The sequence below is a fragment of the Cantharellus anzutake genome, assembly GCF_015039405.1.
Source record: "Cantharellus anzutake strain C23 chromosome Unknown EI90scaffold_63, whole genome shotgun sequence".
Classification (NCBI taxonomy): domain Eukaryota; kingdom Fungi; phylum Basidiomycota; class Agaricomycetes; order Cantharellales; family Hydnaceae; genus Cantharellus; species Cantharellus anzutake.
In genome coordinates this window covers 454,692-468,407 of record NW_024067013.1, presented here as the reverse complement: position 1 = coordinate 468,407, position 13,716 = coordinate 454,692, and the positions used below count along the sequence as shown (strand labels likewise).

At 49.1% G+C, this 13,716-nt stretch overlaps 5 protein-coding genes across 5 annotated transcripts; 2 read left to right on the top strand and 3 right to left on the bottom strand.

The window, feature by feature from the left end:
- Nucleotides 1–1,056: 1,056 nt before the first annotated feature.
- EI90DRAFT_3076383 (uncharacterized protein) lies at nucleotides 1,057–2,050 on the bottom strand (the record flags this gene model as incomplete). The annotated part of the gene is given in 6 exon segments (XM_039061649.1): nucleotides 1,057–1,160; nucleotides 1,211–1,270; nucleotides 1,315–1,587; nucleotides 1,741–1,830; nucleotides 1,895–2,008; nucleotides 2,024–2,050. Coding segments are annotated over 5 exon segments (641 nt in total), but the record flags the coding sequence as incomplete, so codon positions are not given.
- Nucleotides 2,051–4,516: 2,466 nt separating this feature from the next.
- On the top strand, nucleotides 4,517–5,797 carry EI90DRAFT_3292298 (uncharacterized protein). The gene is made up of 3 exons (XM_039067321.1): nucleotides 4,517–4,646; nucleotides 4,864–5,546; nucleotides 5,602–5,797. Exons 1-2 carry the CDS (start codon nucleotides 4,563–4,565, stop codon nucleotides 5,527–5,529), a joined length of 750 nt encoding a protein of 249 aa, XP_038911385.1. The 5' UTR covers nucleotides 4,517–4,562; the 3' UTR covers nucleotides 5,530–5,546; nucleotides 5,602–5,797.
- A 3,282-nt stretch (nucleotides 5,798–9,079) lies between these two features.
- EI90DRAFT_2900087 (uncharacterized protein) lies at nucleotides 9,080–9,439 on the bottom strand (the record flags this gene model as incomplete). Its single annotated transcript, XM_039054038.1, has 1 exon — nucleotides 9,080–9,439. A coding segment is annotated over one exon (360 nt), but the record flags the coding sequence as incomplete, so codon positions are not given.
- Nucleotides 9,440–11,192: 1,753 nt separating this feature from the next.
- EI90DRAFT_2370145 (uncharacterized protein) lies at nucleotides 11,193–12,247 on the top strand. Its single transcript, XM_039052941.1, has 2 exons — nucleotides 11,193–11,884; nucleotides 11,994–12,247. The coding sequence occupies exons 1-2, from the start codon at nucleotides 11,563–11,565 to the stop codon at nucleotides 12,149–12,151; spliced, it is 480 nt and encodes a 159-aa protein (XP_038911383.1). The 5' UTR covers nucleotides 11,193–11,562; the 3' UTR covers nucleotides 12,152–12,247.
- Nucleotides 12,248–12,985: 738 nt separating this feature from the next.
- EI90DRAFT_3076370 (uncharacterized protein) lies at nucleotides 12,986–13,531 on the bottom strand. Its single transcript, XM_039061648.1, has 2 exons — nucleotides 13,187–13,531; nucleotides 12,986–13,099 (listed from the first exon to the last, which is right to left on the bottom strand). Exon 1 carries the CDS (start codon nucleotides 13,516–13,518, stop codon nucleotides 13,210–13,212), a length of 309 nt encoding a protein of 102 aa, XP_038911382.1. The 5' UTR covers nucleotides 13,519–13,531; the 3' UTR covers nucleotides 12,986–13,099; nucleotides 13,187–13,209.
- Nucleotides 13,532–13,716: the final 185 nt, after the last annotated feature.

Below are 13,716 nucleotides of genomic sequence, written 5' to 3'. Positions count from 1 at the left end.
CAACAGAATGCGGCTGAACAGTTCGCCTTGATATCCTCGCTCAAGGACGGATTTGTTGACTATCAGGCCGTCGACGAAAGTCTTGAGGGCAACACCGTATATTTTCCGTGATGCAATTAACTCTTTCATAGCCGCGATCGCTAGTGCTGGCTCGGAAGGGGTGACCGTTTCAATAAAGGAACGGTCAATAACTCCCATCAGGATTCGCATATGGCTGCGGACACCTTCTGCGGCGAGAATAGACCCAGCTTCGTTCGTTGCAAGTTCGACGGGAAATCGTTGGGAAAATGTGGCGAGGACATGATCAACACTTTTGGGATCAAGATAGGGTGGATCTGAGCGCTTGTACAGCTTTTTTCTGGATGCGTACAGGAAACTGGGCGCATCGTAGGTTGACCAATACTGCCATCAAACGCATTGCAATGAATAAAGAACGACAGGGTAGGAAAAGTGGGTCATACCGGGCGGCCATAATTCCTCAAACAGTCGTACGACAGTGCGATCCTGGGAGTCACTGCAGATGATTCAACCATCATGTCGAAACCTAGATATGGCCAAGGCGGAAGCATTTTGAAAGAACCGTGCCGGGCTGATGATACCTCGTTGCGTGAATGAAAGAATTCGGCAATCGTGGAGCTCGTATCGAGGAAAAGGTACCAGAAGTTAATGCCTTTGATAGAAAACGGGTCTTGAGCTTTGATCATTCGTTGCAGTGCTAACAATGATATCCCATGAACTGGAGATAGGAACTTCGGGTCAGTCCCGGCGACACGTCTGACGGCCGAACCTGGCGGTTTGATGTTTGTGCATTCGTCGAAAGCGATGATGAACTTATCATGGTTGAGGCGCTGAAGGCCAATGGCCAGACTCTCCACTGCTTTCAGGCAAAAGTGCTCGTACAGGTCATTATGCCAGTTATTGATTTTGCCCGCATCATTCTCCGCGCTGATCTGTTGTCGTCGATCCACTAGATGTTTCGGCATTGATGCAAGGGACTGGTTGGCCGCCTCGAGAACTAATGTAAAGGACACCCCACGCGACGTAGATCCGCGTGACCAGTTAGTCATTTGCATCTCAGGACCGTGTTTTGGATTGTGATCAAGGCGTTTGTGTATCTCTTTGAAAAGTGCCCCAAGGAGGGCGGCAGCCATTTCTTCCCCCTAAAGGGGTCGGTCAGTGTGCGTTGTCTTAGCTTTGGCAGTTAACATACTAAATAATCGGTCGATTGCACGAATCGACACATGGCCTCATCTCGTGGGGGCCAGCCGGCCTCTGAGCTGCCAGTGACCAACTCGCGGAAGCAAATACTTAGACCAGGCGTCTGGAGCATAAATCAGTACAGAGCTTGACTAGAGTGATCGGTTGATTGCGATATACCCTTTTTAGCACCTCTGCCACAAGGCGTGATTTCCCCGTTCCGCTCGACTGCAATATGGGAATGCTGCGTCCATAATGAAAATCGCTATTGTACATCTCGCCGTAAGAATCGAGTGCTTGTAGAAAGGCGGTAACACTATCGCCGCGAAAATTCCTACGGAAAAAAGCTTCGAGTTGGGCCTGGCGTTCCTCCCTAATTCGATCGTTCAGCTAGAGTGCACAACAAACCAAATAGAGAAGTATTTACCAGGAGATGGTTAGGCGTTGAGTCTCTTCTTCCGTAGCAGGTGGTTTATGCGAATCAGGCCGAAGGATTTCTAACCAAGCGATGAGGCGGAGAATTCCAGGTCAAGGACTACCAACCCAGACGCCGAACTTCTTTGAATGAGCGGGTTTCCGATGATCTCTGTAGCGCATCCTTGAGATACGAATTGTTGGAAATGAGAGCGCTTGCTTGGTTCGGGGTAAGTCTCCTAAGGTTCTCGTCGCTGTTAGTGATGCCGACAAGAAGCATGACCAAGGGATCCTCTAACTGCCGAACGGCATTCTCCACTTGATCGTCGAGTAGATCGTCATTCAGCGATAGACGAGAGATCTCGTCGTGGATTTCCGAGTCTAGCGAAGCGGCCATCCAGGCGAGACTTTGCAGCAGATGATGGTGATCTGTCGACTGAGATGATAAGCACTTGCTCGGCTGTTTCCACCGCTGAATCTCACATTTTCTTTTGCTTGTCCGTTGACGGAGATATCCTATCGTGCCTGTACTGTGAGGATGTATAGGCGCTCAGTTCACGATAGTGTAACTGAGGGGGAGAAAAATAGTCGCGACAAGTGGCTTTTAAGCCTACAACGCCGCCTATCAACAAGAAAGACTAATGGGCAATCCTTGGTGGCTGGTAAGTCCGTGTGCCACTATAGTGGGACGTCGACTTTTCCTCTAACATGTGCATCGAAGTTTGGGACGTAACGTGGGGACGAACACGCACTGTATAATATCCGCAACATCAATGAGCTGAGTTCAGCTGATAGACCGAGTATACAAAAGCCATATGTCATAACTTGGACGTGATCATGATCATCGCTAATATTTGTATGAAATGAGTTACCGAAAAGAATTTCTGCATTTGCATGCTGTCTTTTGCTTGTTGCATACTTTGCAGACATTACATACTTTGCACGCTTCACACACTGTGGCAACTTCCCATAGTTCCCACACTTCCCATTTTCAATAACAAACAAATTGCTTCCGATCCAAGTCACATGTGGGTTCAATACAGAAAGTCGCATGCTACAGAGTGTGGCTATTTCCGCAGGGTCAAACACAAGTCCAGGTTAATGTTGGGTGGGGTTAACTAATTTTTTTCTGGGTTGGGGAGATTTGAAGAAATTAATAGCCAGATAGTGATGGAGCACAGCCATACTACAAATTCCGGAAAAGGTGATTGGACTTGTGTTTCAGTGTTGAGCACAGGTCACATTGTCCGAAATCCGAGGGTCCCATCTGTCAGCTGAAGCTGAGAACTCATCTCATTTCGCGGAATAGCCACACTCTGTAGCATGTGACTTTCTGTATTGAACCCACATGTGACTTGGATCGGAAGCAATTTATTTGTTATTGAAAATGGAAAGTGTGGGAACTATGGGAAGTTGCCACAGTGTGTGAAGCGTGCAAAGTATGTAATGTCTGCAAAGTATGCAACAAGCAAAAGACAGCATGCAAATGCAGAAATTCTTTTCGGTAACTCATTTCATATATTTGGGTGGAAACAATGGACCGCCGAAGTTCGAGCACAAATAGCACGATGCATATTGAGGCATTGTGTGATGCATTATCATGTCTACGGAACCTCACAAGTCTAGACCCCTGAGAATGACGTATTTGCTTGTGTAAGGGCTCATTCCCCCGCGCATTTCAAATCCATTGTGCGCCACGAGGTTGAGCCATCTTACGCCAAGGTGTGTCGGTTCGGGTATCTCTAATCTGCAGCCACAATCTCCTGCACGTGCACGTGGGCACGGGCGCTACCATTCAATATTGAACAATGAACATGAGGAGCACATGTAACAGGCCTGTCTCTTGTGCGCACGTCTCCAGCCCTTCCGGATGACTCTGCATTTTGGCCATTTCGAATTTGGTACCCCGGTGCCAGGAGCGTCTGTCTTTTCGGTTTCACAACCCGAAATGCCTTATGCGAACCATCTCAGCCTCCACACAGAATAGATAAATCCCCACTCTCACATTCGTGTGGCAAACACCGCAATCCGTTTCCCTGATCATCCCACCTGAGATGTCTGCGGAAGAAGAAAAATGTTGCCTCTGAATGGCCGCCATTGCCATTCAAAGGAAAAACCAGGTCGTCAAAAAAAGGATGGGACAAGATTCACTTTGCTAATGATGTTATTTCGTACCGCGACGACCGATGGAATGCATCTGCGTTTGTGTTTGTCACGTAATGGTCTCATAATGATGATCATGTCATTCCACAGTCTAGCCCAGGCTTCGACTTGTATTACTCTGGGTCGGTCTATCATACATGTACCCATATTGAACGGCTCTTTGATGTTGCAGTACATGCTCATTCCCACCAATGATATACATGCACGGTAGGTCAACAGACAAGCAGAAGGAGAGGGTTGTTTTTTTTTAGGTTTAGAGGCGGAAATAGCCGAGCAAGTACTTGATCTGCATGGATGGCTGCTTTGCTAGACTCAGAAATTCACGACGAGATCTCTCATCTAAGTGACGATCTGCTCAAGGATCAAGTGGAGAATAGTACTCAGTAGTTTCTGGAGGACCCCTTGGCCGTGCTTCTTTTCGGCATCAGTGACAGCGACAAGAACCTCAGGAGACTCACCACAAGCCAAGCAATGGCTCTCGTTTCTGACAATCCATTCCTCGGGGATGCACTACAGAGATCATTAGAAACCCGTTCATTCAAAGAAGTTCCGCGTCTGGGTTGGTAGTCCTTAATCTGGGTTTCTCCGTCTCGCCGCTTGGTTAGAGATTCTTCAGCCTGCCTCGCGTGAATCGCCTGCTAGAGGAGAAGAGCACCAACACCTGACTACTTCCGGGTAAATTCTTCCCTATTTAATTTGTTGTTGCACTATCGTTGAACGACCAAATTAGGGAGGAACGTCAGGCCCAGTCCACTGCCTTTCTACAAGCACTCGATGCTTACAGCAAGATGTACGATAGCGATTCACATTGCGGACGCAGCATTCCCATGTTCCCCTCGAGCGGAATGGGGAATTCACGCCTGGTAGCAGAGGTGCTGAAAAGGTATATCGCAGTCAACCAATCACTCTAGTCGAGCTTTGTACTAGTTCATGCTCTAGACGCCTGGTCTAAGTATTTGCTTCCGCAAGCCGAGTAGTGAAGCTGGGTGGCCTCCACGAGATGATGCCATGTGTTGAGTCGTGGAATCGGTCGATTGTTTAGTATGTTAGCTGCCGAAGCTAGGATGACACACTGACTCACCTTTTCAGGGGGAAGAGATGGCGGCCGCACTTCTTGGGGCAGTTTTCAAAGAGGTATATGAACGCCTTGGTCGTGATCCAAATGACGATCCTGTGACGCAAATGAGTGCTCGGTTACATGGATCTACGTCGCGTGGTGTGTGTTTTACGTCGGTGCTCGAAGTGGCCAACGAGTCCCTTGCATCGATGCCGAAACACTTGGCGAATCGACGACAAAAGATCAGCACGGATATTGACGTTAACAATATATATAACTGGCGTAATGGTCTGTACAAGCACTTTTGCCTGGAAGCGGCGAAGAGTCTGGCTATGGGCCTTCAGCGATTTAAACATGATAGGTTTATCATCGCATTCGACGAATGCAAAAACATCAAACCTCCGGTTCCGTTTCCCGAATGTGTCGGCGCGAGGACTTTATCTCCAATTCATGGGATATCGTTGCTAGCATTGCAACGGATGATTAAGACTCAAGATCCATTTCATACCAAGGGTTTGACTTTTGGTTCCTTTTCCTTGATTCAAGCTTCACGGCTGCTGAGTTCCCTCGATCTCATTCACGCAACGAGGTATCATCAGCCGGGCATGCTGCTTTCTTACCGCTCCCACCTTGGCCCTATTAAGTTAGTTGAATCATCAGTGCTCACTCCTAGTGAAGCATTGTCGTCCCGCTGTTGAAAGATTGCAGCTGCCTGGTACGACTCACTTTTCCTACCCTTAATTTTATTCATTCGGAACATTTGATGGCAGTATTGGTTAACCTATGATGCAGCGAATTCCCCGTCTCTCAACACGCGTTGTGACGATGAAACTCTCCAGGCAGGATCCCTACCTCGGCTTCGGGTTTCGAGAAAACGGTCGTCTTGCAAACCGGAATGTCAGGAACGGCACGTTTCTGAGCTACATATCTGGGCTATTACTTAGGATATTGAGGCCTGGTCTAAGCAACGGGATCAATAAATCACTTTCTCGTGCTTCGGTCCCACTGTCCAGATCAAGAGTTAACGATGGCCTTATCAACCTGATGAGCACAAAGTCTCAGCTGCATACTAGTCCCGAAAGACCCCGAATAGCAGGATTGGAGAACAACCGATATGTGGTTGAACCAGTCAGAATCAACACCCACCATGAACACTCAAATGAAAGCCGTCTTTATACATGAAAATATGAATGTCTAGTCACTTAAATGTGGCGGGGAGCTTTGGCAAAGTTCTTGTTTGTTGGTTCATGTTTTTGTCTATTGTCCCTTGTACGGCGATTTTGCCGTTGACTGTAGGCAGGTGACCAGCCTCCCTGCATTGAGCATTGGTAACGGCGACAGGGAGGAATGGAGGCTCTGAGATATATCCTGTCCCTCCAACAAACAATTCTCGTATTCAAGTCTGTGAAAGTGCCTATGCCACTTTCAACACATTAAGATCGCTCATGTCGCAGTGACGACAGGTATTGGCAGAGTGAAACCCGGGGGGGCAGGGAATATTACTTTATTTTCTACGCCATTAGGGCGGTGAAGTTTATCACGAACTCCAGCCGAGCATGCCTGCGCGCTCAACAAGCTCTTCTTGCATGGTCTGTCAAATGAAGGCTCATTGATATTGCAGTGCCCGTCCTGACTTTTAAATACATGGACAGCGGGACACGAGCAATGGGGAAAAAAAGCATCACAGTGAACACCGCAAAAGAACTAGACAACTTGGCTAATATCGACAACGATCGGGGCTCGCATACGACCTTGGACCAAGAATCGAGTCCCGTCTTTGCTAGCGCAAGGAAGGTAGAGGCCATTATTCCTCAGTATTCGATCCCCGTACCATACCTCTTGACTGTTAATCTGGTGCTTGTTAAGAATGATCGGGCAGTATTCTGGTGGGAGAAGCAGTTCAAGTTTACCATTGAGCCAGATCGTCTGTGTTCTGGCCTCACGTCTTTCCCTAGGGATGTAGGGGCTGCGGACACTGCCGGGATCGTAGGGGGGGTCGGGATCGGGATCGTAGGGGTTGGGGTCGGGGACGGTGATATAACGAGACTGACACATATCCGAAGCCTGTGTGAGCCTTGATGGGAGCTCGCGGAATAGTAGCTCTAGCCACAATTGATCTGCATCATGCCCAGCCACGGGGCTCGAGAGAGGGATGTCATTCTCCAGGTGCAAAGGGATTTCTGTCCGGGTTTCGATCATAAGATGTGGGAGAGGGTATGTGTTGTAGGAGACGGGAAATGTGAAACCAGACTCGCCACAATGAACCAACTCGTGCGTCTCTGTTGACCAAATAGAGATATTATTGCCATCATGGACGACGACGTACTGTCCTGTGGGGGAGAGTCCAAGTGTGCAATGGTTAGGCATGGATGACCTGGAGGCCCGAGAAGAACGAGGAGGGGGAAGAGGGTGGATGGTTGGTTCATTTGAAACATCTAAGATCGCCAAGTTTTCGTACCAACTGCGGTCAATGTTCCGAGGAATTCGTATGATAAATGAGCCGTTGTCTGCGACCAGAGTCACGGGGGGGTGATACCCACTGGGGAGGGTACCGACCTTCACAGAGGGCAAACCATGGCTGAAGACTATGATGTTTCCCACATTATCTTCAGTGGCAATCCGGTGGCTGCCACAGATAAACTTAATCCAGACCGGAACATTAGGTGGGTCACATTGGAAATGAGTGACGGTGTGTTGATGGTCAATGTCAGCAACTTCAATGACGCCGTTTCCAAAGCCGAGTGCGATGTAGCGGCCATCTCGTGAGAGTGCTGCAGCAGTCACAATACCATTACGAATATCGGGATCAAGAAATTCAGCCTTGCGATCAATCCTGTTCATCTCATCCATCTCGAATCTACCAACCTCTATCGGTAACGCGCTGAGTCTCGCCTCCATAACCCTCTGAGCACTAAGAGTATCCCTGCTTAATGGGATTGAGTGGCTATAGGATTCTCCAGTGATGCTGAAAATCCGAATGGGATCAGAGAGATGTCCATATGATTTGAAAAGCGGGGACGAGGATGGAGTGAAGGGAAGGATTGATCGATAAATATGCCAAGGGGAGGAGGTGAGTTCGTTTTCCGTGATGAAATCCTTTACCCTCTTGGCATCTTTTAACAATTTAGTCAAATTGTGATCCTGCAAGGCAAGGTGATGTCATGTCACTGAAAAGGATTCGGTAGGATTCAAACCTACGTTTGATTCAAGGAATTCATCGGGTAACTTGAAATCAACTCCTGACAGCGCAATGAACGAAAGTAAGTTTTGTGTGAGAAGGGTGTCAAACTTCCTCCAGAGTTCATTCGAATTTTGTGGGGACAACTTCGATGGGTCCAAGTGGCAGAACAAGTAGTGGAAAGCATATTGAACATACTGGGGTTGCTCCTTGATTTTAAATCCCTTCCACTTCTCGCTATCTCCTAGAGGGTGTACTTTGGGTTCATTCTGTTCGATGACGTTATTGACAAGTCGGAGGAGTGGCAACCCCAAGAAATACCCCTTCGAATCACTGATAAAGAATGACCGATCACTTTTACGACCAATCGGGTGATCTGCAAGGAATTCCTTCATTGTTGCATGATAGAATGTGGGGTATAGCGCGTAGGAGAATGATTCTCGCCGGGAAAATGCTACAATTGAACTGATTGGATTCAGGGTTGCACGGATTTCGTCCTCAGGCACTCCTAGTAACTGCGACATCGAACAAAAACTGAGCGGCTGATATGCACCAATCATCGTCCCAATCACTTGGCGGTAATTCTCCATCACGTATGGACGAATACTAGATTGATTGGACATATATGCTCGCCGCAGTATTCGCAAATACTCTGACTTTAGGTCAAGTGGTGCATCCGTAAGATCACGAAAGTACTCAAACTCCAATCTGAGAGTAGAACCACGTTGGGTCTGATCATAGACATCACGTATGCGGATTGAGGCCATAACAGGCAATCCACGGCAAGCCGAAGCAAAGGCATCAAAATCCTTCGGGGATGGCTTCCACGCAGATTTCTTGACACAATCTTGAAGGCCCTCCTCTACCATACAGCGGACTGTGTGCAAAGTCTCCTCTCCAATCTTATCAACATCTTCACATGGGATGTTGAAACCTCCACCCTCAGCATCAACCCATGCTGAGATGACCTGCGGTTCTGGGCGAGAACTGACCAACACGGTAAATGTGGAAGGCAAAGCATCGAGCATCAGCACGAGCTTCATCAAGGTATCGAGTGCTCTCTGATCCCCACACTCATCCAACCCATCCAAGATGATGACGAAGCGGTCCTTGCTCAACAACAGCAAGTCCTTGAGATGACCCATGGGCTCAACAACCAGAGTCCCCATTTGCTTCTCTAGAGGGAGATTCTGCACGAGCTCAAGACCTCGCTGCCGAAGATGTTTGACAAGTGAGAACTTGAACTCCTCATTGAAGGATGCGAGTTGATATGCAAGAGTGGAGGGAAATTGTTTAATAGAATCGAGTCCCGTCCCCGATTGATTCTTATCCCAAAAGAAGGATGCAGCTAGGGTGCCCTGGTTCTTGAAGCGGGACGCAATGCTCAGGCAAATCGCAGTCTTCCCCATTCCAGGTGAGCCTCGCAGCCAGATGAATCTGTTCCCTGGTTTCCCCAGAAGTTCGACTATAGATGCCTGTATCTTCTCCCGTGTACCTTCAAGGCACTCTGACTTGGCTGTAACGTAGGCATGCTCAGCAGCAGCCCGCGGGAGTCTTGAGAGTTCGGCTGCAGTGGCCTTTAGTAAAAAGTCCAAACCTCGTACAATAGAAACCTGCCTCGCACTGAAGACTGAATTGCATGAAGAAGTGTCAAAATCGCTGCCTCCGTCTATGGGGTATGTTTCAATCAGCTAACCCGTACGTTCTAAACGCAAAGGAAACAAACCGAGAATGATCTGACAGCCTTGTTAATGCAGGCCTTCACACCGTTTAGGTGCTGCGTTACATTGGATGCCAAGACTATTCTCTTCGCAAGCCTTTGATCCGAAAGTTCATGAATCTGCTTCGTCTGCTCGTCCAAGGCCCTGGGTACGGGGTTTGAACTTGAGCAAGCAAGGGGAGAAGCGAAGGCACGCACGAATGGAATTCCTCGATGAGAGCCCTTACTTCGGGAGGGACTTGGCCCGTCCACAGTTGGAGCGGTCGCAGGATGGTGGTATAAGCATTATGAATATCATCGCTTAGCCCTTTGAGGTTCTCGCTATTACTGTCAACAGTCTACATAAATCAAGATTGGACAAACATAAGCCCTATGCCACCACCGATCATGAAACTCAAACGTTGCTCAAACCTCGTAAACTTGGAGAAATGACAGAAGTAAATTTGGAATCTCTCCCAGAAGCGGAATGGGAGAAGCCTTGAGAGCTAACGTAGCGGCCTGCAGAACGAGCTTCGCGGTGCCAATAATAATCGGTTTCTTTCCATCACCAGCTGGGGCAGGCGGTGAGCTCGGTGTTTCTAACACATCTGAATCCAATCCCATGCGTTCTAGTTGTGAGTGGAGACTTGAAGTGGTGTCAGCGGCGGTCTGGACGCTGGGCATTGACCGAGGGTTACCGTCAACATTCTGTTCAGAATAGAGACGGGGCAGCCGCGGGGTGTCAGGAGCTGGATGAAGACGTGTATTTGCCACAGACGGTTCCGGATGGGATGGAGTTGACCCGTGACGTTGATTGGAACTTGACCATTCCCCAAACCACTTGGTTATACGGCGGAGTGGTGATGTCTCCGAGCCGCCAAGGCTGCGGGAAGACGGCGCAGTTGGCACGATCGCAAGAGATCGCTCGGGGTCATCATGTCCACTGCTGCGGAAATCGTTGAGGCTCTGGGTTCCCTCGGGACCGTTGATCTGGATTTCAGGTGCGGGCCCGGATGCGCGCGACGATTGTGGAGCTCGAGAAAAGAGGTGGTAGGCGGAAATTTTTTCTTTCGGACGTTGAGAACTAGATGGCAACTGATCTCTTCTAGACATCACGCTAACGGCGTGGACGATAGTGACGCGGGGATCGAAGTGTGAAGCCCGGAAAGAAGCACTCGAATTAAGACAAAGACCAGCCTTGCATTGACCACGATGCAAAGCACAAGTACTGATTGAACGATCCTAGTAAAGTAGTGTTGCCTCTTGCGTCGCCTTGATCGGGAACGTGATGAGTCCGATGGCGATACGGGCGGGCAACTTGTACCAAGTCCCAGATAGGCACGAAGCTACATTCGGACTGAAAACGCCGAAAGGCCACGGCTTGTACGTTTCAATTTGAGTTGGGATGTTGTGCCGTGGGTATCATTATCGGGAGCATAACTTCGGCCGGGTACCGGAGAGGTGTTCCGTACCTGACATCCGCGCTCCCCCCTCACAGCGTGACTAGCAGACGCTCACTCAGTGGTTTCATGCTACGCTCGCTTGGGTTTCGGTATCGGCAGGGTCAATCTGTAAGGATAAGGCCCCTTATAGGATTCCGCACTGTCCCCTGGCAAAAGCTTCCGCGTTTCTTGAACGGTTTCCCGACACATAAGCGACATCTATGCTAGCTGATTCTCCACCAGCCACCCATCCCGCGTCCCACTCTCTCGCCCTTGAACAAACACCATCTCAGTATTCTACTGGTTGAGCTTTGCATCGATGTGCATATTGTGCTTCATCCCAAATGTAGAAGGCTGCTGAAAACGAACAGAGAGCCCACGTCCTCAAGGATCACATTACTCATTCTCCCTCATGCAGTCGTTTCCTCCGAATCCTATGATAACTACAAATGACGATGAGCCCTGCGGAAGAGAGGCATGCGCAGATGCAGGGCTATCCATTCTCCATCATTACTTTCCTTTCCCGATACCGAATTTCAGATGGACCATCGCAGCGGTGGGGGGAATTCCCGGCGTTTTAGAGGTCTGTGGAAGGACGACGACTACCTTGGTGTTATCGAGCCCCTCAGTACGGCAGTGGAAATGTTTTTCACACACCCTGAGTACCCACTGCAAGCAGAGGCATCATATCCATCGCCTCTTCTTCCTTCATCCCTTCCCCCAACATCGCTGGCGTCAAATGATGCCGCTGCTGACGCGGATGACGTGGACGCGAACATCACCAGGGCGATGACGAAGGTTGGGCGCCGATAAATGCGTCAGGCCAGAGATAGTTTCGCGCAGACAGGGGGCGAGATACTATGCGGCATAGACTATTAAAGATAAAGGGTGGTGCCGTACGCCAGCCAAACCAGGTATTAGGAATCAATCAGCGGAAGACCGACTGCCGCGGTGAGAAATCACAGTGGGGGCGAACCGACGGAGCTGCCCTCCAGGGGTGAACTAATTTTGGGCACTTGGTGCGGCTTGGCACAACTACTTTGTGTGGACTTCATCCTCAAGCAGCCGACCCAGCGAGGCAGCGCCAATAAAGTCCCTCGGTTCCACAACCGCCTACGACCTTACATAATCGGAGTCAGATAATCCGCAACAGCCCGACTCAAATCCGTGGTGAGCATGATAATTCGAGATGCTATGTCCCTACTCGACAATTGGGTCGTGAAGTCTCTGGGTCATTGCTACATGACGGAAAGGGTCCAATTGCCTTGGCAAAACATGAAAAAGCTTCCTGATCCGCCCAAGGCAAAGATCGGCCGAGGAGGGTAACGAGCTCCAGTTCAACCATCGATACAAGGCCGTTTGGACTTGCACAGAAATGCGGCACCACGGAAGCATGCATTGTGGAGGAAATATTTCATGGCGGCTCCAGCCATAGAGGAGCAACTCCAGATTTTTCGCCAAGAAGGGTAGTCAAGAACACACTAGCCAATACGATGGGACGCGCTGAATGCTATTGAATGTACTCGCCCGATCCCGCGCAGAGTCAACAGAACGCGGCTGAATAATTCGTCTTCATATCCTCGCTCGAGGATGGATTCGTCCATTATTAGTTTAATCAACAAACGTGTTGAGAGCTTCCTTGTGTGTCTCCCCGCAATGTCATCAACTCCTTCAAGGCTTCGATCGCTGGCGCTGGCTCGGAAGGGGTGACCGGTTCAATAAACGAACGGTCAATAACTCCCATCAAGATTCGCATATAGATAGCTGCGGACGCCTTTTTGCGGCGAGAGTAGACCCCCGGCTTCACTGGTCACAAACCCGATGGAGATATTGTTGTCAAAATGTGTTGTAAGGGCATGGAAAACACTTTTGGGATTAAGATGGGGTGGCCTCAAGCGGTTTTGCTCGATGTAGATGGGAAATTTGGTTGCATCATAGGCTGACCAATACTAGTATTGCCAGGATAGAGATGATAACAACAAGGTAGGTAGCTGTAATCCTTGAACAGCTGGACGACAATGCATCTCTGGGACTCACACTAGCGATTCGACCCATCATGTCATGGCCATGGCGGGAGCGGTAAGAAAGCAGCATGTCGGGCTGATGATACCTCGTTGCGTGAATGAGATCGAGGGAACTCGGCAGTCGTGAAGCTTGAATCAAGGAAAAGGAACCAAAACTCAAACCCTTGAATAGCAAATAGATCTTGAGTTTTGATCATCCGTTGCAATGCTAGCAACGATATCCCATAAATTGGAGATAAAATCCTGGTGCCGACACGTTCGGCAAACGGAACCAGAGGTTTGATGTTTTTGCATTCGTCGAATGCGATGATGAACTTGTCATGTTTGAGTCGCTGAAGGCCCATTGCTAGATTCTTCGCCGCTTCAAGGCAAAAGTGCTCGTACAGATCATTACGCCAGTGATAGAGATTGCTAACGTCAATATCCATGCTGATCTTCTGTCGTCGATCCGCCAAGTGTTTCGGCATTGATGCAAGGGACTCGTTGGCCACCTCGAGCACCGACGTCAAAGACGCACCACGCGACGTAGATCCTTGTGACCA